Source organism: Aegilops tauschii, chromosome 3, assembly GCF_002575655.3.
Source record: "Aegilops tauschii subsp. strangulata cultivar AL8/78 chromosome 3, Aet v6.0, whole genome shotgun sequence".
Lineage (NCBI taxonomy): Eukaryota > Viridiplantae > Streptophyta > Magnoliopsida > Poales > Poaceae > Aegilops > Aegilops tauschii.
In genome coordinates this window covers 613,500,657-613,527,407 of record NC_053037.3, presented here as the reverse complement: position 1 = coordinate 613,527,407, position 26,751 = coordinate 613,500,657, and the positions used below count along the sequence as shown (strand labels likewise).

At 44.4% G+C, this 26,751-nt stretch overlaps 1 protein-coding gene and 1 long non-coding RNA gene across 3 annotated transcripts; one reads left to right on the top strand and one right to left on the bottom strand.

Moving 5' to 3' along the window:
- Positions 1–2,099: 2,099 nt before the first annotated feature.
- Positions 2,100–4,670, bottom strand: LOC109747346 (uncharacterized). 2 transcript variants are annotated; one of them, XM_045233961.2, is made up of 3 exons: positions 4,256–4,670; positions 3,441–3,541; positions 2,100–2,921 (listed from the first exon to the last, which is right to left on the bottom strand). In XM_045233961.2, the coding sequence occupies exons 1-3, from the start codon at positions 4,581–4,583 to the stop codon at positions 2,334–2,336; spliced, it is 1,017 nt and encodes a 338-aa protein (XP_045089896.1). In that variant the 5' UTR covers positions 4,584–4,670; the 3' UTR covers positions 2,100–2,333. The 2 variants fall into 2 exon arrangements, with proteins under 2 accessions (XP_045089896.1, XP_020162012.2); XM_020306423.4 differs by having other exon boundaries at positions 3,306–3,541; positions 4,256–4,663.
- A 1,355-nt stretch (positions 4,671–6,025) lies between these two features.
- On the top strand, positions 6,026–7,675 carry LOC141021096 (uncharacterized). Its single transcript, XR_012181102.1, has 2 exons — positions 6,026–6,960; positions 7,312–7,675. It is a non-coding gene; the product is annotated as an uncharacterized lncRNA (long non-coding RNA).
- Positions 7,676–26,751: the final 19,076 nt, after the last annotated feature.

Here is a 26,751-nt window from a genome sequence, read left to right as displayed (position 1 = left end):
ATGGGTGCGTCCATGGATATTTTTTTTCTGTATCTATGTTTAGCTTCGCTCTTTTCGCCGAGTAATAAGAATTTGTTTTAAATAACTCTGTTCTATTATCATAAAGGTTCATCCGATATAGAACAAACAGAACAAAATTTACACCGAGATATTTGGACAACCGAACGACCATTATCGTTGTCAGAATGAGCCGCTGACACGGCTGTCATTGTTTTCATACAAGACCTAACTTGACCTTATCGATGACAACCGATAAGTCTTCCTGCACATGCCCATAAGGGCCAACACCCTGTAGCTGATGTCGTCGTCATTCAACCCTTAACTGATCCACACAAGTAGACACCAAATCTCACTGTTGCGTATGCACGATGAGAAACCATAACCTCGCCAGCCCAAGGAGCCAGTAGAATTATACATCGAAGATCCATCTAATTCATATCAACAGACGCACTTGAGGACGATCGAAGCTCGAAAGATCAACACGAAGATGAGGCGCCGCCCCTTGCAAAGATTAAAACCCCGATCTATCTACTAGCCGAAGCTTTATACCAAAACCACTCACTAACTTTAAGACGTGCATTGCACGTGTGTGATGTTACTATCCATGTTACTTTCACTATGGGTAGTCTTAGCCCAAGGGCCATGCATGTACGTGCATTCAAGAAAACCAGGACGTATGCTGGTGTTGTATGAGCGAGCTAGCGGTCGTCGTAGTATGCCTGAAACCACATGATGAAAGGGAAAGCGGACGCGGAGCGTGCATACTCTTGACGCCAAGTCGGTTGCGCGCGTCACGTACGCATGCACGGTCAAGCCCTTTGCTGCGTACTCGTGATTCGCGACGCCAAGCCGACAAGCACGATTGCGCAACAAGAATGCCGGTGGCGTGGCCTCATCGCCAGTGGCGACCCACATTATACCTGTGTAGTCGCGTTTTGTTAACCAATACGACTTTATTTCTCAAATAATAGCCAAGTCATTTACAATGGAGTGAAAAATAAAATCAGGGACAAACGATTCCTAGAAAATAAAAGATTTATCACTAAAGGATTTTTGCGCTAATGTGTGTGCCACCTCATTCGCCTCACGGAAGCAATGTGAGTAATCAACGCTAGCAAAATTCAGAGCTAGTTGCTTACACTCTGCCACCATAACCGCATCAAGTCCAGCATGAGCAGCGGCGGTAATTTTTGATGATTGTTAGTTTTTGGTCTGTGATTTCCCTCTCACTAGTTTTGAGCATTGTAATAGGGAAGCGAATAAGCTAGTTCATGAATTTGCCAGATTAGCTAGATTTTCTGAGACAAGGGCTGGGGTTCGTTTGGGGAGCCTTTGGTCGAAATTGTACAACCTTTGATAGACGATGTAACCGTTATTTCTAATTAATAAAAGTGGTTATTTTTCAAATAAAAAGTCCAACATGAGCATCCGGTTTTTGTACTGATTCAACCACAAAGCAGTTGTCTGATTCAATTAGGACCTTATTGCATCTGATCTTCCCTGCTAAGCATAGGCCATTACGGATTGCCGCTGTCTCCGCTGAGTCAACAGTGCTAACCTGAGGGATGTACCAAGTTGCAGCAGCGATAAACTTTCCCGCCACTGTCGCTTGACTACACAGGATTTCCGAACGTGGTTGACCCCTTAATTAGGCCTGCATATCAGGTTGTTGAACCAGCAAAAATTGGAATTTAACTACACGGGCCCATCTATCCTCTTATTCTCTGCTTGGGTAAAAATTGGTTGGGCCACTGCTGGGCCATATAACAAAGAAGTCTAAAATCCATTACCTGATCGCAGTGAAGCTCAAAAAAGGAAATAAAAAAACTGATCGCAGTAGATAGGTTTGATCCCCAAATTACGTGATCTCATTCAACTTCTTGTAGTACGCATACCTCTCCAATGACCATGGGCGGCCACCTTAGCTGTCTTCACCAGCGTGAGGAACGACCACCTCGGGCTGTCCGGCGAGCCGCGAGTGACGCACCCGCGGCTCCACACGCATTCTCCGTTGGAATCGAGCTGCTAGGCAAGGCCCTCCGCTCTTCCCCTTCTACTCGTAAGTCAAGGAGTTGATGTCGGTCTTCTTGTCTGTTCGCTTTAGTCATGTAAAACGTTTATTGAATGTCGTGGCACATATTCTAGCTAGATCATGAGTCCTCTAGTGACTATTTTTCATGTAACCCCGGATTGTATCCGGGAGGCACTCTTTTTTGATTATACTTGATCAATAAAGCGCGATATTCCTAAAAAAAGACATGGATGTGTTGGGTATATGCCACGCGCGGACTGTGACTTCCAACGATTCCACATCTCTCTCTTGGTCTTCTTCCTCACCAACAGCTGAAAAGGGACCAGGCGACGGTGACTTCCATCCAGCACTTCCATTTCTTCATCGGCATGTAATTAGTGCTTGTTTCAGCTTCCGTAGCTGTAAATGATGCAGCAGTTATCTCTTGGTCTTCTTCCTCACCAACACCGTGCTGCCAGACAGAAACTTTCAGCTTCCCCCCTTTTCTAACAGAAACAACTTGGCGTGATAGCTTCACAGAGCCATCAGCATCAACTGGCAACTCATCATTATTAAAATCCAGTAATGAGATCATCACACCACTTTCAGCGTCCGTGCTAGCAGTAAGCACACCACGGAAATCACGAGGAAACTGCCCTTCAATGACTTGAACACGGATTGTGGCTTCCACAGATGAACAAACAGTGTAATGCTGCAGCTCCAGTGTGCAAAGCTTGCTTGTGTGCTTGATAGGAAGGTAGCAGCCTAAGCTGTACGTCTTAGCAAATTTGCTCAAATCTTTGTCCTCAGATTCAGTAGCACCTCTTACTTTGAGCTTAGCCTCCAAATACGAAGGATCAATCGTCATGACAACACCACGGGTAGGACCGGTCAGTGTTAGGTAGGAATCCTGCATGCATCAGTCATTTAAGTAAACAATAATAAAAATAGATTCATTCATCAATAGCATGAACTGCAGTGGAATATATTCAGTTTATCCTTTGTTAATACAAGTGAGAGTGCATCTATCAAAACACAGTTAGTGTATCAAGTGGAACTTCATGATGGTGACTTGAGTCCAAAATATGCCGATGACAAACATGAAATCTAAAATATGACTTCCCCATTAGCAGGATTTGCAAGGGGAAATTTGAGATGGGAAGTAAACATGATAACTATTTATAACCCTTCAGCTTGCAGGAACCAATTGAAAAATTAAACTCTCTAGCTGCTATTCTATTCCGGTCATTCATATCTATGTATTAGAGTGGGGCAAAATACAATTTTTTCGAACCTGCTCGCTGATTCTTTGGTAGTCATCCCTTTCACGGTCGAAAACCATAATGCGTTTGCGATCCACCACATCACGCACAGCGACAAAACCATAAACATCCAGTGGCCAATGCAACCCACCGGTTATATCCTTCACCTGGACTGAAACAATCTGCAGGGTTGGCATGGTGCGGACAAGGCGTGGATAATTAGGGTCGTTGATATTGTCGTTGGTAAAGCGCATGCAAGGGATCTCCGCTGCAACAAATACAATCTAGTTAGTTACAAGAGGGATGGTGGATGGGTGGAATCGAAAACAACATATCAATCAAAATTTAATATATCAAACGAAATAGTATAGGAGATTTTCGCTGCATCAATCCTATCCAATGAATGGAAGTAAACATACAAGGGATGAGGAACACTAGGCAACTCGGAATAATTAAAACGACAATCACATCCAGCTATCCAGACAAATGTGTGTAAATAGCATGGCAACTCAGGACAATCCAGTAATAATGAAACAAATACAGGTAAACCGCAACGAGGTAGTCAATCACAAAATACCATCATGACACAATTGTGTGGCAACATCCAACATGGCAATGAGGAGAGGGGGGGGGGGGGGGGGGGGGGTCAGCTTTTGAGTAGTACAATAACATTTTGCCTGTAGCCGAAAAGTGTAATCTCATGAAGTCATCAGTATCCATACTTGTTTATTTAATTTTCCTATTCTTTTAGGAAAAACCTGCAAATTTTACAAAAGACAAACTCTCTGTCCTTTTCACTTATGTTTAGATCTAAGACGCCAATGGTACAATATATTTTTATTGGAGCACAAATGTTTGAATTGGTGATTTAGGAGAGAATAAGCTTGATCGTGATCGTGCCGGATGCAATCGGCAGCACGCTCCAAAATTAGTAGGGCAAGAAAGAAACTAAAGATAGAGGGGATTAGGATAAGATCCTTACTGACGGCTTCGAAGGGATGCCAGATCCAGTTGTCCCGAGCCCTCTCCCACGACTCGTTGTTGTACTTTTCCCACGCGGCTTCCTTGCGTTCCCGCAACTGCACGGGCGTCAATGGATTCGCCAGCAGGTTCTTCCGGAATTCAGCCGCCTTCGCCTCATGCACCGCCATTTCTTCCAACCACGCCGCGTACTCGGCCGACGCCGCCGCCGCCAGAGAAGGGTCCTCCGCCGTCGCCGCAGGTTCCTCCTCCGCCGCCGCCGCCGCCACCCTCGGCCTTTTCCTGGACTCCATCTCCATCTCCATCTCCGTCTCCGTCTCCATCTCCATCTGCGCTTCCGAAGAATCTATCTAACCTCGCCGCCGTCGCAGTAAAGGTTTTGGTAACGCAAATGGAAGGAAGGAATCCTAGATCGATTTGGGGTCGAGTTGGTTTTATTCTCGGGCCGAAACCCATATGGGCTGCCGTTCTTGAATGGGCTACCTCAATCAACAACAGCGAAAGGACAAAGGACAAGAGGGTGTAAAGATGAGAAAGGTCTTTCTCCAGAAAAAGAAAAAGATGAGAAGGTGTAAAGATGGTTACCATTTTCCTATGTTTATATTTTATTTTTATGTCTTTTTTAATGTATGGTTTTTTTCTCCACACATCATGAATACAGTGGAGAAATCTCTTACATGCATAGGCAAGGCCATGGCATAGGTTCTGGGCTAGGGGGGGATGGCATATGTAGGCCCTTGTTAACCTCCGCCGCTAGCTATAGTCAAGGCCAGCTCCTATTTGGCGCTTCAGACGCCGTTTGAAGGCATTTTCGTTCAAGGCATCCATGGATATTTCTTTGTTTATTTTCGTTCAAGGCATCCATGAGAAGGTGTGAAGATGGTTATCATTTTTCTTTGTTTATTTATTTTTCTGTATTTTTTAATATATGGTTTTTTTCGTCCACCCATCCATGGATGCAGTGGAGAAATCTCTTGCATGCATTTGAGCACATGGTCACACTGAAAAACAGTTGCGTAGCTAGAATTTGCTCACACCTCATGCCAACTCAAAGTTACAGCAATGAATAGTAACTACTCCTACCACACAACAGCTGCAATCGGTGGCAGAGCTTTAGCCTAAATGTTGGATGGGCGATGGGCTAGGGGGCGTCCAGACAAATGTATGTCCAATTTACATGGACCAACTACTCGGGGATTGTCAAAGGAATCTTCTGAGCTAGGGGGGGGGGGGGGGGGGGGGGGCAGGTTGGCCCTTGCTAAGCTCTGTCATAGAATCTTTATGGGTCGGTCTATATAAGGCACCAACGGGAAGCTCCTGTTTCTGGTTTTGGGAAGTTCGCGGAAGCTTCCTGGACATGTTTTGAGCAGCTTCTGGAAGCTTCCATTTGGGGTTTTTCCCGTTGTTTTAGTTTTTTGGACCAAATTTGTTTTGTTTTGTTTTTCCTTTTCTTCTTTTCTTTTTTTTCCTTTTCCCTTTCTTTTTTCTAGTTTTTTTCTCAAGTGTGTAGAACTTTTTTAATTCATGTACTTTTTTCAAATCCATGAGCATTTTTCTAATCTGACAAATGCATGAATGTTTTTCAAATCCACAAACTTTTAATAAATTTACAAACTTTTTTTTCCAAAATCCGTGGACTTTTTTCAAAATTGACGATTTTTTCCTTTTTCATTTTACTTTCATCAAATTTCCATTATTTAAATTCATGAACCTTTTTCCCAATTCATGGGCTTTTTCCAAAATTGTGATTTTTTTCGAATTCGTAAAAAAATTCAAACCCATGAATTTTTTTCAAATTCGTGAAAGCTTTTTCAAATTTGCAAACTTTTAAAAAAATGATGAACTTTTTTCAAATTTACAAACATTTTTCAAATTTGTGAACTTTTTCAACTCGAGTTCGTTTTTCAAAATTGTGCACTATTTCTCACATGCATGAACTCTTTTGATTTATGATTTTTTTACAAAGTCAACGGTCCATGGTCAACAGTCAACGGTCTGAGGTTAACTAGTTAGTAGTGAATAGTGAACTAGTTAGTGTTCACTCACCATGGACGAGTTGATAAATTAAACTGTCAACCGAGCAGGGGCACGTTTGTTGGGTCGACCCATACCTTGCTCGAGAGGGCGCTCGTTTGTTTACATGGTGCAATAGGCGTTGGCAAGGAGCACTCGTCTCAAGGAAGGGGCATGTTGCCTGGGCCTGACTACACCCTGCTTCGAAGATCGTTCTGGTACAGAGTTAAAGAATTGACAGGAGTATAAATTACACAAACTGCCACAATCTCTACTCCTAAACCCTAAACCCTAAACCAGTTGGTACACGTTTTTCTTTCAATATGCACTCTCACAATAATATATTTTTTCTGTTCTTCAAATTGATTTGTTGATGGTACAAGGGAATCATTGAAAAAATGTCTTCTCATCAAGGATTGGATTGTGTTCTCATTATAGAACATAATTTATTATGTGAGGCATTTGCCATTGCAACATCTTGTCTAGGGTATATATTTTTCCATTAAACTGAACTGCCTCGCAAAAAAATTGTATGTAATACCCTCTTCTCCATAAATAAATGACATCTACTTGGGCAGTAGGTCATGCTTGGCAGAATCGCCTCCTCCCGGTCTTCAGCACTCCTGCAGGAATTGAGCGCCAGTGTGGTCGGGACACATATAACACCAACAAGCGACAAAAACGCACCACTCCGTAAGTTATTTTGGCTCATGCTTCGCTAAATTTGAAGGCGCAGACCCGCATGTGTATATAACTATATATACTTGTCCTCGTGGAAATCCAAGTTGCTATTCTTCATAGCATTAAACACAATAAATTTTACAGGAATATTGATAGAGGGATTCTATAAATTTATTTATGACTTTATGATTATGTTTTTACTATAGTTTATGTTTCAATTTGTACCTTGCAAACTGGCAAGTAAAATATCACTTATTTAAGAAACAGAGTGCTGCTAAAATGTGGCGGATTACCTTTTAAATGTTTTACAGGATTCAACGATATATGAGCATACTTCCATGTCTACTTGATCCTTTTATACAGAATATGCAGCCAGGGTTTGGGCAATGATCAAAAACATGGCTTGGTTTACACGATGTTCATCCTACGGACTGGGGAGGCATGGTTTCCGTCAAGGAGTGGTGGCGCAGCAACACTTAAGGGAGGTCGCAATCTCGAAGGCCGCTTGTTTCCCTTATTCCTATCTCTTGGGAAATCTGGAATGAGCGAAATGCTCGGGTGTTCCGCAACAATGCGACTCCGGTCGTTGTGCTTGTGACACATCAAAGCGGAGGCATCATCGGGGTGCCTTGCCGACGAAATATTTGTGTAATATAATGCCGCGAGAGTGATTCTTAAAATCTTCGTCTTATTCAATGAAAATGACAAGCCTTTTGACTTGTTTCAAACATAATATGGACCCGAATGGAGTGAAATATTTAATATGTACATACCATTTCTCGATTGAGAGATCTATTTACTGATGGCTGGTTTTTAAAGATGTCTTATAAAGTTGTGAAATTCTACGAGAAAAGGCTTGTGAGTGGAATTAATGAGTACGGTGCTTGTGAAGTTTCCTCCATAGCTCTTTTGCAATCAATCATTCGTCTGTTATTATGGGTAAATGGTCGTCCAAATCCGAAATACACAACAGATTATAGGTTGAATATATCTGTGTCTTACAATCTATTTCTTTCATATTTTCAGTTGTTCCATTGTAATGCATGCACATTGGAAGGCAGAAAGTAATGTTGGCTGGTCGCCAGAGAAGTAAAAAGGCCAACATCTTGACCTGTATGGAGCATGGTTGTTTTTCTTGAAGTTTTTGATGCATTGTATACCATTGACTAAGAGGAATCGTTCATTCATGAGAATGGGACAAGAGCATTGCTAGATGGAATTCGGCTGAGTGTAAGTACACATGAGAGGTGTGTTTTCATTGATAGAGGAAGGGTGAGAGCATGACACTTGTACAGGAAAAAGAAAGAAATGGAAACCAAAATTTAAAAGTAAAGAGAAGAATGCTATGATCTCATGATAAGATGTCGGTCACCAGCGAGCACCCACATGAGCAAACCTATAATAGGTCCTAAGACACATAATATGTGATTAAGGGGCATAATTGGATTATGAGTTTGGACCAGAGATACTTCCTAAAGTATATTCGAAATAGCCCAGGCAACAAGTATGAGTTGTCACACCTTTCTATATATCTCATGGTTTTGTGGCTTATGCCTTCCTAAAGTATATGCACCAGAACAGGAATCACCGGCGACAAAGAGAAACGTAGATTGGAAGGATCTAACCTGTGGACACACGACCACTCATGAATGAATACCTTTTCAACATGGACCCATCAAAGACAACCGATGATTGAATCCCACGAGATCCATTGAAGACAAACCTCCACATGCCATCCGACGATATTAGAAGCATCGCCAGAACAGGGGCTCCCGGAATATATTTTTTCTACAGCTTGTTGAATTAATTTGATGGATTTTCTCATTTCACCAACATACTAAATAGCGAGCTAACGAATCCCCTTCTTTTTGCCATCGGACTTTCCAATCACATTGGTTGTAAGAATCATAAGTATCTACTTTATGAAGATTCCATTGTATTCCAGAAGCTCGTAACATCGGTCCCAATAAGCCCCAATTTACTGCTTCTTCTCTGCTAATAAAACCTAGAGGTACTCGTAATTGTATGCTTAGAAAAAGAAATATCTGCGTCAATACAACAACGTATTAGTCCTGCTGGCCCCCGGGCCTGCTTCAAGCTATAGCAGATGGGACTAACCTATTTTTTAAAGAAGATATTCTGCCATTCCGAGGAGATATTTCTTTGTTTAGCATTGGACCCTCAACAACAGTCACATCAGTAGGCGGAGAGAACCTTATTCCATCTTCAGAGAGCTGCCTCGTCCTTGCCTCTCTGAGTAGGATACAAACCCTAATAAAACTAATAAAACATGAAAAAACGAGGCCCTCCCATTGGCACGAGCGGGGATCCACCGCGCCTCCATGGCCCTAAGGCCACAGAGGACGCCGCAGACCGGTGGCAGCTCCTATGGGAGGCATAAGAAACCCGAGCTCCGGTGGTGGCTACGTTTAGGAGGTGGCCAGGTTGTGTGCGTATTTCGGCGTACGAGAATGACGGGAATATCTTAAGCACATCAAATAGATCTTAGTTTGTAACATATTCTTAGTTGAATCATTATCTATACATATACATAATTTAAATACATTTTTTAATCAAAATATATTGCAGGTGAAGTGGATTTCAATTGCTTTTCAATGGTTGCGGGCTATGTTTTCCCATACATGCACAAAATCACATGCATGATATTTATATATGTAAGTGGGAAAATTTGAAAGGCCCGTGGCAACGCACGGGCGTTCTACTAGTTAGGATAGGATACCAAATTGGCACCACATATCAATTTTTTCGCAAATTGTTACCGGTTCTGGGACATGGCTGCAAATAGCACTAGTAGGAGTATGAAGACGCTTTTGACAACTCTTGCCCAATGGGGGCCGTCTATTAGGGACTACATGGAAAAATAGCCACATGGGAATGTTTGAATCTTCTATCTTCCTCCCTTACCATCTATCTATCACTGGTTCCATTCTTGCGGTGAGTACCACCTGCACCTGCGTACAACTCTCCCACGTTAGGGGGGCGATGAGATACATGGAACCATAGTGGTCGTGTGCCGCTGGTCTTCGTTGTCGGCACCAGAACTGAAGATGAGATTAGTGTGCATGAGAATGGTGATTGACATGCATGTCCATAGTGTCGACGAGACGACGATGTCGAAGGTGCATCCCTGCCCTAACAACCTCCACCACCAGTGCATGCACTACCTAGGAATCCCCACCTTACACATAGAAGATGTTCACTGCCTGCTCCGCGCACCGCCCCCTCAACGTGCATGAGTTGGTGAGGTCCTCGTCGATCGGGAGCTATGGCTCGAGCCTTGCTTTCTGTTTACTCTTGCCTAGGAGGGCACATGGGCATGCATCGGGCTTGATGGGATCGGTGACGGGTACCTCCGCGATGGAAGCAAGAGGGGTGCCGCCCTGAGCCTCGATCGATGGAGGGATGGCCTTTGACAGTAATGCGCGGGTAGAGGAGGAGCGAGGCGAGTGTAGTGTGTGGGCATTTTGTGGCCATCGAGACCATCATATGCATCCCAACCAACAGATCACAACAATTTCCAACGATGGACACGCGGTCGACACCATCGAGTGGGCGCCCCTTGATCTACCTTCTACATAACCAGATCCAACTTATATAACCGTTCCTACCAGTCTGATTGTTGCAGCATGCAACATTTTGATACATTTTGCCATGGCGGGGCCACGACAAAGTGTTGGAATGATTCCCACGAACAACCATGGCGAGGTGACGTTTGCCTCATGCCATGATCTGTTTTTTTTTTTTTTGGCAATTATGGAGATGTCACTATCTATTTAGTAGCCGTCTCTTCTAGTCATAGTGCAATCAGACTTATATCCGCTCTCCATGACGAGTCACTTGCCAAAGCTTTAAAGTAACGGCGGGAGTTTATTTCGATGAAGATAGCAATGTCTTAATATATGATTTCACGTTGTCTAGCTAATTATGCTTGGACGGAGCTTAGTAGCGCTCCCTTTATTTACGATCTTGTATTAGCAGATTGTAAACTTGTTACCGTGGAATAACAGCCCCCCCCCCCCCCCCCCCCCCCCTCCTAATTTCCCTGCAAAAAAAATTGTATCAACATTTGTGTACTTGGTGTTTTGAAACATGCAAAAGAAATGTAGTGGCGTTTCAAACTCACCAATGCAACATTTTACTGTATGCAAAAAATCTCCGTTGGTGATAGAAAATTGCCGAGAAAAACAATCAACATAGTATGCAACATGGAAGTCAACACTACATTTGTAGCACACATCCCAAAGTTATTGCAGCATGTCACCAGTGTATATCTAGCAAAAATGTACATGAGCTTGAAGCTTCTCAAAATAACCTATGCAACATTAAAATCCGCAAATCACTAACATTCCACTGTCAATATTTGGGTCTGCGAGCTCGTTGGCAGCAAATCTGATTTGCTATAGCCCTACCGTCATCAGATTTGGTGATCCTGAACTCATACCCCTAGCCCCGCTGACTTTTTTTGCGGAAAGGATCAGGCCTATATTAAATTTCATCAGAAATACAAAGCATCTCAAACATAATAAAAATTACATTGAGATTCTGAGACCATCAAATGACCACTACAGCCGGTAGAACAAGCAGTTGGTGCTGGAATTTAGTCTATTTTGGGACAGCCCAATAACTATTTCAGAAATTCCTAAGAAATCCTAGAGGCCCACTTAGCCCATTCGTGCAAGGCAAGGGATACTACTAGTTTAGTCCCACAATGCTAGTTTAGTGGGAGTTGGACCTCCTTATAAGGGAGGTTCTTTCCCCACTTGTATGAGCATGAGAACAAGAGGGACATCCACGCGCGCTCCTCCTCCGTCGCCCGCCTCGTCACGTCGCGGCGCGGCGTGCCGCTACGGGTATACGCACCAGAACTTCTTCTTCCTCTCACCACAAGTTCCTGAGCACTGCGCTCCCCATCCTTGCTTGCGGCATGCACCGCAGGTCGGGACAGTAGGCCGCATAAACCTCTTTGAGTCTTGTACGGGAGAAGGGTGATAAGGTTTTTGGGGAGCGCTTCGCGCGACTACTGACTTCTTCGTCACGGACGCCCCGGACTACTTCGACTTCTTCCCGGACGTCGACAACCTCTTCGACGACATGGCTGGTGATACGTCTCCAACGTATCTATAATTTTTGATTGCTCCATGCTATATTATCTTCTGTTTTGGACATTATTGGGCTTTATTATCCACTTTTATATTATTTTTGGGACTAACCTATTAACCGAAGGCCCAGCCCAGAATTGCTGTTTTTTGCCTATTTCAGAGTTTCGCAGAAAAAGAATATCAAACGGAGTCCAAACGGAATGAAACTTTCGGGAACGTGATTTTTGGAACGAACATGATCCAGGAGACTTGGACCATACGTCAAGAGATCAAGCAGGAAGCCACGAGGTAGGGGGCGCGCCTACCCTCCCTGGGCGCGCCCTCCACCCTCGTGGGCCCCCTGTTGCTCCACCGATGTACTTCTTCCTCCTATATATACCTACGTACCCCCAAACGATCAGATACGGAGCCAAAAACCTAATTCCACCGCCGCAACCTTCTGTACCCACGAGATCCCATCTTGGGGCCTGTTCCGGAGCTCCGCCGGAGGGGGCATCCATCACGGAGGGCTTCTACATCAACACCATAGCCTCTCCGATGAAGTGTGTGTAGTTTACCTCTGACCTTCGGGTCCATAGTTATTAGCTAGATGGCTTCTTCTCTCTTTTTGGATCTCAATACAATGTTCTCCCCCTCTCTCGTGGAGATCTATTCGATGTAATCTTCTTTTGCGGTGTGTTTGTTGAGACCGATGAATTGTGGGTTTATGATCAAGTTTATCTATGAACAATATTTGAATCTTCTCTGAATTCTTTTATGTATGATTGGTTATCTTTGCAAGTCTCTTCGAATTATCAGTTTGGTTTGGCCTACTAGATTGATCTTTCTTGCAATGGGAGAACTGCTTAGCTTCGGGTTCAATCTTGCGGTGTCCTTTCCCAGTGACAGTAGGGGCAGCAAGGCACGTATTGTATTGTTGCCATCGAGGATAACAAGATGGTTTTTTTATCATATTGCATGAATTTATCCCTCTACATCATGTCATCTTGCTTAAAGCGTTACTCTGTTCTTATGAACTTAATACTCTAGATGCATGCTGGATAGCGGTCGATGTGTGGAGTAATAGTAGTAGATGCAGGCAGGAGTCGGTCTACTTGTCTCGGACGTGATGCCTATATACATGATCATACCTAGATATTCTCATAACTATGGTCAATTCTGTTAATTGCTCAACAGTAATTTGTTCACCCACCGTAAAATACTTATGCTCTTGAGAGAAGCCACTAGTGAAGCCTATGGCCCCCCGGTCTATTTTCCATCGTATTAATCTTCCATCAACAAGCTATTTTCGTTGCCTTTTATTTTGCTTCTATTTTACTTTTTCATCTTTATCATAAAAATACCAAAAATATTATCTTATCATATCTATCAGATCTCACTCTCGTAAGTGACCGTGTAGGGATTGACAACCCCTTATCGCGTTGGTTCCGAGGATTTATTTGTTTTGTGTAGGTGCGAGGGACTCGCGCGTAGCCTCCTACTGGATTGATACCTTGGTTCTCCAAAACTGAGGGAAATACTTACGCTACTTTGCTGCATCACCCTTTCCTCTTCAAGGGAAAACCAACGCAGTGCTCAAGAGGTAGCAAGAAGGATTTCTGGCGCCGTTGCCGAGGAGGTCTACGCAAAAGTCAACATACCAAGTACCCATCACAAACCCTTATCTCCTGCATTACATTATTTGCCATTTGCCTCTCGTTTTCCTCTCCCCCACTTCACCCTTGCCGTTTTATTCGCCCTGTCTTTTCCGTTCGCCTCTTTTTCTTTTGCTTGCCTTGTCATCATGGCTAGTCCTTTATCTTCTCCGTTGTCTCCCGAAAATGAAGTTCTCAATTTTAAACAAAGGGAGGGAAAAAAATCTAAAAGATGCTTGGTATAGAATTTGCAATGCTCAAAATAGATCTACCAGGAAGCAATCTACTTCCGTTCTTCTTCGCAATTTTTATGTAGGCGCTAATCCTTGGTATAGATATATTCTTGATACCATTACCGGAGGGAATTTCTTGGGTGGCCATACTTTTGAGTCTTATAATGCTATGATATATTTATTTGGCTCACCACCTCTCTTGGTTAATGGAACTATGTTAACTTTGGAGCATGTAATGCAAAGACTTGAAATTATTGAAAATAAAGTTGCTACCGTAGAGTTAATTGAAAATCTGGATAAAAAGATCCACAACCAAATTACCCAATATGGATCTAAGGTAGGAGTCACTTTGAAAAATATTAAGGATAAGGAACCCATAGTTAATGAAAGAATAAATCAAGATTCCACTAGAATCGATAAACTTGAGGGTATCATTACCAACTTGGGAACCGCTTTTTCTTCAGTAAAGAATACTCCAAGTCCTCCAACTAAAATTGCCAAGCTTATGTATGTTCCTAAAAATAAGGGTGAATCCTCTAGTAAAGAAACTGCGGATCTTAAATCTATAAGTATTCATCCCAATCTTTTTGCTATCATTAAGGAACCATTTGCTACAAATGAATTTTTCGATCTTGTTCCCAAAAGTTTTATAATTAATAGAAAGAAAGAAACTCTAAAGGATGATAGATGTCTTATTGAAGAATTGCCCACCAAAGATGGCAATACCTAGATCTATCCTTGCTTTTATGCCTAGCTAGGGGCGTTAAACGATAGCGCTTGTTGGGAGGCAACCCAATTTTATTTTTAGCTTTTTGCTTTTTGCTTCTGTTTAGAATAAATATTTGATCTAGCCTCTGGTTAGATGTGTTTTTATGTTTTAATTAGTGTTTGTGCCAAGTTAAACCTATAGGATCTTCTTGGATGATAGTTATTTGATCTTGCAGAAATTTCCAGAAACTTTCTGTTCACGAAAACAATTATTAAAAATCACCAGAACGTGATAAAATATTGATTCCAATTGCTTCTGTTCAATAAACAAATTGTCTAGGTCGTCATATTTTGTCTGATTTTTTGGAGTTCAAGAAGTTTGCGTTAGTTACAGATTACAACAGACTGTTCTGTACTGTTCTGTTTTTGACAGATTCTGTTTTTCGTGTGTTGTTTGCTTATTTTGATGAATCTATGGCTAGTAAAATAGTTTATAAACCATAGAGAAGTTGGAATACAGTAGGTTTAACACCAATATAAATAAAGAATGAGTTCATTACAGTACCTTGAAGTGGTCTTTTGTTTTGTTTCGCTAACGGAGCTCACGAGATTTTCTGTTAAGTTTTGTGTTGTGAAGTTTTCAAGTTTTGGGTGAAAGATTTGATGGATTATGGAACAAGGAGTGGCAAGAGCCTAAGCTTGGGGATGCCCATGGTACCCCCAAGATAATCTAAGGACACCAAAAATCCAAAGCTTGGGGATGCCCCGGAAGGCATCCCCTCTTTCGTCTACTTTCATCGGTAACTTTACTTGGAGCTATATTTTTATTCATTACATGATATGTGTTTTGCTTGGAGCGTCTTGTATGATTTGAGTCTTTGCTTTTTAGTTTACCACAATCTTCCTTGCTGTACACACCTTTTGAGAGAGACACACATGATTCGGAAATTATTAGAATACTCTATGTGCTTCACTTATATCTTTTGAGCTATATAGTTTTTGCTCTAGTACTTCACTTATATCTTTTAGAGCACGGTGGTGGATTTGTTTTATAGAAACTATTGATCTCTCATGCTTCACTTAGATTATTTTGAGAGTCTTAAATAGCATGGTAATTTGCTTAATATGCTAGGTATTCAAGAATAGTAAAAATTCTTATGAGTGTGTTGAATACTATGAGAAGTTTGATGCTTGATAATTGTTTTGAGATATGGAGATGGTGATATTAGAGTCATGCTAGTTGAGTAGTTGTGAATTTGAGAAATACTTGTGTTAAAGTTTGTGATTCCCGTAGCATGCACGTATGGTGAACCGTTATGTGATGAAGTCGGAGCATGATTTATTTATTGATTGTCTTCCTTATGAGTGGCGGTCGGGGACGAGCGATGGTCTTTTCCTACCAATCTACCCCCCTAGGAGCATGCGCGTAATACTTTGCTTTGATAACTTGTATATTTTTGCAATAAGTATATGAGTTCTTTGTGACTAATGTTGAGTCCATGGATTATACGCACTTTTCCTCCTTCCACCATTGCTAGCCTCTCTAATACCGCGGACTTTTCGCCGGTATCATACACCCACCATACACCTTCCTCAAAACAGCCACCATACCTACCTATCATGGCATTTCCATAGCCATTCCGAGATATATTGCCATGCAACATACCACCGTTCCGTTTATTATGACACGCTTCATCATTGTCATATTGCTTTGCATGATCATGTAGTTTACATTGTATTTGTGGCAAAGCCACTGCTCATAATTCTTTCACACATGTCACTCTTGATTCATTGCATATCCCGGTACACCGCCGGAGGCATTCACATAGAGTCATATTTTGTTCTAAGTATCGAGTTGTAATTGTTGAGTTGTAAAAAAATAAAAGTGTGATGATCATCATTTTTAGAGCATTGTCCCAAGTGAGGAAAGGATGATGGAGACTATGATTCCCCCACAAGTCAGGATGAGACTCCGGACGAAAAAAAAGAGGCCATAAAAAAAGGCCCAAATAAAAAAATGATGAGAGTAAAAGAGAGAAGGGACAATGTTACTATCCTTTTACCACACTTGTGCTTCAAAGTAGCACCATGATCTTCATGATAGAGAGTCTCCTATGATATCACTTTCATATACTAGTGGGAATTTTTCATTATAGAACTTGGCTTGTATATTCCAAAGATGGGCTTCCTCAAAATGCCCTAGGTCTTCGTGAGCAAGCGATTTGGATGCACACCCACTTAGTTTCTTTTGTTGAGCTTTCGTATACTTATAGCTCTAGTGCATCCGTTGCATGGCAATCCCTACTCACTCACATTGATATCTATTGATGGGCATCTCCATAGCCCGTTGATACGCCTAGTTGATGTGAGACTATCTTCTCCTTTTCGTCTTCTCCACAACCACCATTCTATTCCACATATAGTGCTATGTCCATGGCTCACGCTCATGTATTGCGTGAAGATTGAAAAAGTTTGAGAACGTCAAAAGTATGAAACAATTGCTTGGCTTGTCATCGGGGTTGTGCATGATTTAAATATTTTGTTTGGTGAAGATAGAGCATAGCCAGACTATATGATTTTGTAGGGATAACTTTCTTTGGCCATGTTATTTTGAGAAGACATAATTGCTTAGTTAGTATGCTTGAAGTATTATTATTTTTATGTCAATATGAACTTTTGTCTTGAATATTTCGGATCTGAATATTCATACCACAATTAAGAAGAATTACATTGAAATTATGCCAAGTAGCACTCCGCATCAAAAATTCTGTTTTTATCATTTACCTACTCGAGGACGAGCAGGAATTAAGCTTGGGGATGCTTGATATGTCTCCAACGTATCTATAATTTTTGATTGCTCCATGCTATATTATCTTCTGTTTTGGACATTATTGGGCTTTATTATCCACTTTTATATTATTTTTGGGACTAACCTATTAACCGGAGGCCCAGCCCAGAATTGCTGTTTTTTTTGCCTATTTCAGAGTTTCGCAGAAAAAGAATATCAAACGGAGTCCAAACGGAATGAAACCTTCGGGAACGTGATTTTCGAAACGAACATGATCCAGGAGACTTCGACCCTACGTCAAGAGATCAAGCAGGAAGCCACGAGGTAGGGGGGCGCGCCCGCCACCCTCATGGGCCCCCTGTTGCTCCACCGACATACTTCTTCCTCCTATATATACCTACGTATCCCCAAACAATCAAATACGGAGCCAAAAACCTAATTCCACCGCCGCAACCTTCTGTACCCACGAGATCCCATCTTGGGGCCTATTCCGGAGCTCCGCCGGAGGGGGCATCCATCACGGAGGGCTTCTACATCAACACCATAGCCTCTCCGATGAAGTGTGAGTAGTTTACCTCTGACCTTCGGGTCCATAGTTATTAGCTAGATGGCTTCTTCTCTCTTTTTGGATCTCAATACAATGTTCTCCCCCTCTCTCATGGAGATCTATTCGATGTAATCTTCTTTTGCGGTGTGTTTGTTGAGACCGATGAATTGTGGGTTTATGATCAAGTTTATCTATGAAGAATATTTGAATCTTCTCTGAATTCTTTTATGTATGATTGGTTATCTTTGCAAGTCTCTTTGAATTATCAGTTTGGTTTGGCCTACTAGATTGATCTTTCTTGCAATGGGAGAAGTGCTTAGCTTCGGGTTCAATCTTGCGGTGTCCTTTCCCAGTGACAGTAGGGGCAGCAAGGCACGTATTGTATTGTTGCCATCGAGGATAACAAGATGGGTTTTTTTATCATATTGCATGAATTTATCCCTCTACATCATGTCATCTTGCTTAAAGCGTTACTCTGTTCTTATGAACTTAATACTCTAGATGCATGCTGGATAGCGGTCGATGTGTGGAGTAATAGTAGTAGATGCAGGCAGGAGTCGGTCTACTTGTCTCGGACGTGATGCCTATATACATGATCATACCTAGATATTCTCATAACTATGCTCAATTCTGTCAATTGCTCAACAGTAATTTGTTCACCCACCGTAAAATACTTATGCTCTTGAGAGAAGCCACTAGTGAAACCTATGGCCCCCGGGTCTATCTTCATCATATTAATCTTCCAACACTTAGTTATTTCCGTTGCTTTTTACTTTGCTTTTATTTTACTTTGCATCTTTATCTTAAAAATACCAAAAATATTATCCTATCATATCTATCAGATCTCACTCTCGTAAGTGACCGTGTAGGGATTGACAACCCCTTATCGCGTTGGTTGCGAGGATTTATTTGTTTTGTGTAGGTGCGAGGGACTCGCGCATAGCCTCCTACTGGATTGATACCTTGGTTCTCAAAAACTGAGGGAAATACTTACGCTACTTTGCTGCATCACCCTTTCCTCTTCAAGGGAAAACCAACGCAGTGCTCAAGAGGTGGCGGCTGGCGAGGACACCGACCCCAAGACCGGTGCTTTTGCTCCCGTTCCGTACGTTCTCATACTCTTTCTGTTAGAGGTTCTGTCACAACTTCTTGCTGTACTATTTGTCCTAGATGTGTTCGGTTCTAGTTCATATATACAGATGCTATTTACCTTCTCTCTGTCGAATTGCATGACTTGTTTTATCTCTGCTATATTAGTCATGCTTTATCTAGTATTTCTGTTAATAAAATCATTCGGTAAATTGCTCATATTTCCAACAATCCAAAAACCTTATTATAGGCAATTTACCCCGAGTGGTTTTGCTGCTTCCATCAGACCTCCTATGTTTGAGGGTATCCACTATAAGAGGTGGCGCGTGAGAGCAGTCTTATGGTTTCAAACCATGAGTTGCTATGACGCCACTCTTGGCAAACCTGAAGGAGAGCTTGATGCTCAACAGGCACATGCTTTTCCGAAAATGGATACTCTATTTAAGGCTGCTCTCTTGAGTGTGGTGAGAACATAGTTGATGCTTATGCATCAATTGATAATGGAAAAGATATGTGGGATGCACTCGAGGCCAAGTTTGGGGTCTCAGATGCTGGCACTCATCATGGAGCAATTCTATGATTACAGGATGACTGAAGAGCGCTCCGTGGTTGAGCAAGCTCATGAGATACAGTCATTTGCTAGAGAACTTGAGCACTTCAGTTGTATGCTACCAGACAAGTTTGTTGCCGGAGGTATCATCACTAAGCTTCCTCCTTTGTGGAGGAACTTTGCCATCTTACTGAAGCATAAGAGACAGGAGTTTTCCGTCCCGGATCTCATTGGCATTCTTGATGTGGAAGAAAAGGCGAGAGCAAAGGACACACGTGCTCAAGGTATTGAGGGAGTATATAGTGCCAATCTGGTACAGAAGAAGAACTTCCAGCCCCACAAGTTCAAGAACAAGGGCAAGTTTGATGGTAAAGCAAAGTTTGATGGGAAGAACAAGGCTGTGCAACACACGAACTTCAAGAAGAAGAATGGCAAGAAGAAAGGTGTTTGTCATGTGTGTGGGGATCCTGATCACTGGGCTCCTAGTTGCCCTAATCGCTATCACAAGCGTCATCCTGGGAAAGGCGGCAAGATAGCTAATGTTGTCATTGGAGACACTGACATGAAGGATGCTGGGTATGTTATATTTCCCACTATTCTTTCAGTATGTCATTTGAAGGAAATATGCCCTAGAGGCAATAATAAAGTTATTATTTATTTCCCTATTTCATGATAAATGTTTATTATTCATGCTAGAATTGTATTAACCGGAAACTTAGTACATGTGTGAATACATAGACAAACAGAGTGTCACTAGTATGCCTCTACTTGACTAGCTCGTTGATCAAAGATGGTTAAGTTTCCTAGCCATTGACATGAGTTGTCATTTGATGAACGGGATCACATCATTAGAGAATGATGTGATTGACATGACCCATCCGTTAGCTTAGCACTATGATCGTTTAGTTTGTTGCTATTGCTTTCTTCATAACTTATACATGTTCCTATGACTATGAGATTGTGCAACTCCCGAATACCGGAGGAACACTTTGTGTGTTACCAAACATCACAACGTAACTGGGTGATTATAAAGATGCTCTACAGGTGTCTCCGATGGTGTTTGTTGAGTTGGCATAGATCGAGATTAGGATTTGTCACTCCGATTGTCGGAGAGGTATCTCTGGGCCCTCTCGGTAACGCACATCACTATAAGCCTTGCAAGCAATGTGACTAATGAGTTAGTTGCGGGATGATGCATTACGGAACGAGTAAAGAGACTTGCCGGTAACGAGATTGAACTAGGTATGGTGATACCGACGATCGAATCTCGGGCAAGTAACATACCGATAACAAAGGGAACAACGTATGTTGTTATGCGGTTCGACCGATAAAGATCTTTGTCGGTGTCAAAACCGGCGGATCTCAGGTAGGGGGTCCCGAACTATGCGTCTAGGATCAATGGTAACAGGAGACGGGGGACACGATGTTTACCCAGGTTCGGGCCCTCTCTATGGAGGTAATACCCTACTTCCTACTTGATTGATCTTGATGAATATGAGTGTTACAAGAGTTGATCTACCACGAGATCGTAATGGCTAAACCCTAGAAGTCTAGCCTATGTGAATATGGTAATGAGTCTCCTCTTATCTAGACTACGCTCTCCGGTTTATGTAGACACCGGAGAGATCTAGGGTTACATGGGGTCGGTTACATAAGAAGGAATCTTCATAGTTGGTCGCCTAGCTTGCCTTCCACGCCAAGGAGAGTCCAATCCGGAAACGGGTATAGTCTTCGGCCTTCACATCTTCACGGCCCATCAGTCCGGCCCAATGAATAATAGGCCGGACGCCCGAGGACCGCTTAGTCCAGGACTCCCTCAGTAGCCCCTGAACCTGGCTTCAATGACGAGGAGTCCGGCACGCAGATTGTCTTCGGCATTGCAAGGCGGGTTCCCTCCTTCCGAACTCCAGAATAGTCTTCGGATGCGATGATTGTATCCGGACCTGTTACACACACCACACACAACCGCAGAGAGAGTATATATATATATATATATATATATATATATATATATATATATATATATATATATATATATATATATATATATTTACACGAGTTCCATCCGCTGACAGTTTTCTGCAACGTAACATCACGTCTATCCGGTCATAATTTCGAACCGTTTTTCGTCTACCATCCCGCGTTTCAAGACGCGGTTGTTATTGGTGTGTCTTGTCGAAGCAGAGATTGTGTCCCCTTATTGCGGGATTCTCATCAATGCGGGCATGGGTAACCCAACCGTGCCGTTTATACAGCCCTTGGGAATAGGCGGATCTTAAGGCGAGTGAGGAGGCGTTTAATATATGCTGCTTTTATAAGGGGATAAGGATTCCCTCTTCCTCTTCTCACGCTCTCTCTCTCTGTCTCCGCCTCTCCAATCTCGAGCTCCAGAGCCCAAGTTCTCATCTCCTTTCCACTCAAGCAACCATGTCCGGATCCGGCGGTCAGGGCAACTAGATGGTCTCCTCCGTCAAGGAGGAGGACATTACTGAGCTCCGAGCGGCCGGATATTTGGCGAAGGGAATCGCCCACCGCTTGCCGGCCGAGGGACAAATCGTCCCCAAGCCGGAGCCCAACGAGAGGGTAGTATTCCTCCCTCATTTCTTCCGCGGGCTAGGCTTTCCACTCCACCCTTTCGTCCGCGGGCTAATGTATTATTACGGGGTAGATTTCCATGATCTGTCCCCGAATTCCTTCCTCAACATCTCGGCGTTTATCGTCGTGTGTGAGGCCTTCCTCCGCATCCAACCCCACTTCGGGCTGTGGCTCAAAGTCTTCAACGTGAAGCCGAAGGTGGTGGATGGCCAGCACGCGGAGTGCGGAGGAGCCATGGTGAGTAAGCTGTCCAATGTCTCTTGGCCCAAGGGCGCCTTTGTGGACACGGTAAAGGAGTGGCTGAAGCAATGGTTCTATATCACTGAACCTCGCGGCACCACCTGGGCCGCAGCTGCCGAATTCCGCCCCGGCGCTCCCATGCGACTCACCTCCTGGGTCGAGAAGAGTCCGGACTGGTGTTCGCCTGACGAGCTGATAGCGCTGCAGACACGCGTCCAAAGCATGGTGACCAAGAATGTCAAGCTCGTCGATGAAATCCAGGTGATGCTAGTTCGTCGGATTCTTCCGTGCCAGCGCCGAAGCCGCCCTTTGTGGGAGTTCACTTCGAAGAAGCACCAGACCTTGGTGAGGCTCTTCGAGACTACTCATGAAGGCGCCTCGAAGTTGCTTTTTAAGGGCAACAAGAAACCTCCGGCCACGGATTCGGACCGTGGTCACGATTGTAAACACCCCGCCAGCGAGGTATGGTATTTTTGATGTACCCCCAACTTAATTGTTTCGAGGATGATGTGTGAGCTTTTATTATTGCCTTTTCAGGACTGGATGGAGAGGGCGAAGCGGATCTAGTGTCCGGCTCCCCTGCCTGAAGAACCAGTCATCCCGCGTCTGGCGAAGATGCTGGTGCCGGCGCCATACAAGGCACCGGAGAAGAAGGCCAAGAAGAGGGCAAAGGGGGCCAAGAGTGGCCCCCGTCGCAAGGGCACTTCGGACGCGACGTCCGAAGACGACGAATCCAATTCCTCTGTCCCTGAGGATAATGACGAGGAAGAGGAGGAGGAAGAAGAAAACAACCCTCCCCCTGAGGAGAAGAAGAAGAAGAGGGCGGCTTCGGCACATCTAGAGGCGGAAACTCCCAAGAAGGGGAAGGGCGTCCCGGCGGTCAACACCGCGTGGGATGTTGACAGCAGTCCGGAACGACACCCCTGTGCTAAGCCCCAGGTCGCATCGTAAGTGACATGGCTCGCTTGTGTGCACATCCGGCCCTTTCTCTCCATTATCTTGACATAGTTAACTGTGCTATTGCAGTCCGGCCCGCGACCTAATCCAACGATCCTCGTCTGGAGGTTCGTTGGCTCCATCGGAGATGGCGAGCATGTCGCCACCGCCCACTTATTCGCCCGGGGCCAGGGATGACACCGAAGTGTTGTCCCGGAGGGCTGCTCCTAGCCGGGGAGGAGCCCAGGACGCTGTCTGGGAGGCGCCACAAGGCAAAGCCTCCACTGCCGGACATATGGGGGAGCCGACCCCCATGGAGACTGGCGAAGAGGGCCGCATCCAGCTCGGCCCTCAGCCGAATACGATTCCGGAGACCCATATGGCTCCGGAGTCGGACAAGCAGCCCCCTTTGAAAGAGGGAGGTGCGCCGCTTCCGCCGGTGGCCCCTGTCCATCCAGGGACGCCGGATAACCTGATGGAGGCGCTACGAGGCGCCTCTGTTAAGGACGAGCACCGTGTCCTTATGGGCGCGGTGGTCGAGAAGGTTCAGTCCGCCAAGAGTGGACTGAATGAAGCCTGCAGCAACCTGTTGACAGGTTTCTTGGTAAGTGACATAGAAAGAGAAAAACCCCCTGTAGTCAGTAGCCCCTGAGACACTGTCCGGTGCTCGGCGAGGAGAACCGGACAGGGGATCAATCTTTTATTGTAGGAGACTAACGTGATATGTATGCATAAGCAGGCGTCGCTGTTGGCCGCAACCTCGCATGCTGCCGAAGTCTCTGAACTAAGGCAGAGGCTGGAGCGGACCGAGAGCGAGCTCGGCGAGGTTAAGGTTCGGCTCCAGGAGCAGCAAGGTAAGTAACGACTTGTTGTGTATTCGGAAAGCATAGGCGTTGTGTATTGACTGTAGTGTCGTAATATGTGCAGAAGCCGCGACCGAGGTCGAGGCCCAGAGGAAGGCACTGGGCGAGGCCGAGGAGAAGGCTGTCCAGCAGCAAGCCGCCCGGAAAAAGGTCAAGGCCCGGGTCAAGGAGGTCCAGCAGGAGCTCCAGGATGCGGTGAAAAAATGTGAGTCCTTGGATCATGATGCGTCGGTTCAAGGGGCCGAACTCGCCAAGGCTCGTCAGAGCATGGATACCGCACGGAATGAGGCCCAAGCCGCCCTCCAGGAGATCCAGGAGGCCAAGAAGATCACGGCGGGTAAGGCATTTAAGATGCAAAGCAAGTATGCGGAGAAGCAGTACCTTTTACTAACCCGGGTACGGAGTTCCCCAGGGGCTTTTGCGGATCTGCCACGCAGCGTATCAGACGCTGCGGAGTTCTACCGAGCCGAAGGAGGGGGTTCTACAGAGAAGCTATTCTGTTCGCAGTATGCGGCGCCAGAGCATCCCGTGTCCTTCACGGATCAGCTGAAGCAGCTGGTGGAGCTGCACAGGGTGGCCGAACTAGCCATGAGGGATTTGATGATCCGGCTGTGGCCAGCCGAAGCTATGCCCGGCAACTACTTCGGACTCGTGAGGCGGCTAGTGGAAGCCTATCCGCGGCTGGACGTTTTGAAGCGCTCTGCCTGTATTGAAGGTGCTCGTATGGCCTTCGCTCGTTGCAAGATGTGGTGGGCGAAGATGAACGCCGTTGAGGTTGCCAGCGGGCCGCCTGAGGGCAAGGAGCACCGCACACCCGAGAGATATTTTGCGGATGTCATAGAAGGGTCTCGACTTGTGGCAGCTCAATGTTCGCAGGACATTTTATTTGAATAAATGTATTCATGTTGCCCTTGCCTTGTATTATGGAAACAAAGCCTGTAATGTAATTTTGTTGTGCTTTAATTGTTTCCTCCTGTGCGGCCGTGTTATTTGTAATCTGAGTGTTGGCCAGTCGTCGGCTTCTACCCTCGCGTAGGTAGTACGGAGGTGTTTGGGATGGAATCTAAACAATGTTGATCCAATTATATGGTCCTTTGAAGGAGTTGTTTAGCGCAACGAACAAGGCAATCAGACTATACGGCTTAAACGCCCTCACTTAGCCATAGGAGTTTTATAATAAAGCCAGTGCACAGCCCCTGGTCCAAGCCAGGGGGGCTGTCAGCATGTGATCGGGAAGTGCCGATCCTTCGCATAACGCGGAAAAAATCTCCAACGATTTTGTAACCCTTGAACAGCTGACCGGCTCTCGCCGTATCATGACAGTCACTTTTCGGCTTTCCCTACTGAGGTGCTCATCCGGTCAAGGCCAGGGCACAATCGCAGTAGTTCTCCCTTACTACCCTAGCCGATGGAGTGATACGTCTCCAACGTATCTATAATTTTTTATTGTTCCATGCTATATTATATTCTGTTTTGGACATTATTGGGCTTTATTATACACTTTTACAGTGTTTTTGGGACTAACCTATTAACCGGAGGCCCAGCCCAGAATTGCTGTTTTTTGCCTATTTGAGAGTTTCCCAGAAAAAGAATATCAAACGGAGTCCAAACGGAATGAAACCTTCGGGAACGTGATTTTCGGAACGAACGTGATCCAGAGGACTTGGATCCTACGTCAAGACATCAACCAGGAGGGCACGAGGTAGGGGGGCGCGCCTACCCCCCCCCCCCCACCAGGACGCGCCCTCCACCCTCGTGGCCCCCCTGTTGCTCCACCGACGTACTCCTTCCTCCTATATATACCTACGTACCCCCAAACTACCAGATACGGAGCCAAAAACCTAATTCCACCGCCGCAACCTTCTGTACCCGTGAGATCCCATCTTGGGGCCTGTTCCGGAACTCCGCCGGAGGGGGCATCCATCACGGAGGGCTTCTACATCAACTTCATAGCCTCTCCGATGATGTGTGAGTAGTTTACCTCAGACCTTCGGGTCCATAGTTATTAGCTAGATGGCTTCTTCTCTCTTTTTGGATCTCAATACAATGTTCTCCCCCTCTCTCGTGGAGATCTATTCGATGTAATCTTCTTTTGCGGTGTGTTTGTTGAGACCGATGAATTGTGGGTTTATGATCAAGTTTATCTATGAAGAATATTTGAATCTTCTCTGAATTCTTTTATGTATGATTGGTTATCTTTGCAAGTCTCTTTGAATTATCAGTTTGGTTTGGCCTACTAGATTGATCTTTCTTGCAATGGGAGAAGTGCTTAGCTTTGGGTTCAATCTTGCGGTGTCCTTTCCCAGTGACAGTAGGGGCAGCAAGGCACGTATTGTATTGTTGCCATCGAGGATAACAAGATGGGGTGTATATCATATTGCATGAGTTTATCCCTATACATCATGTCATCTTGCTTAAAGCGTTACTCTGTTCTTATGAACTTAATACTCTAGATGCATGCTGGATAGCGGTTGATGTGTGGAGTAATAGTAGTAGATGC

What these genes read in the sequence shown, in the direction of transcription:
- LOC109747346 (XM_020306423.4), bottom strand. Translation starts at nt 4,583, where the DNA reads ATGGAGATGGAGACGGAGACGGAGATGGAGATGGAGATGGAGTCCAGG. An exon ending in GCATCCCTTCGAAGCCGTCA is followed by an intron (nt 3,542 to 4,255) that starts GTAAGGATCTTA and finishes TATTTGTTGCAG; the next exon opens with CGGAGATCCCTTGCATGCGC. An exon ending in ACCAAAGAATCAGCGAGCAG is followed by an intron (nt 2,922 to 3,305) that starts GTTCGAAAAAAT and finishes TGATGCATGCAG; the next exon opens with GATTCCTACCTAACACTGAC.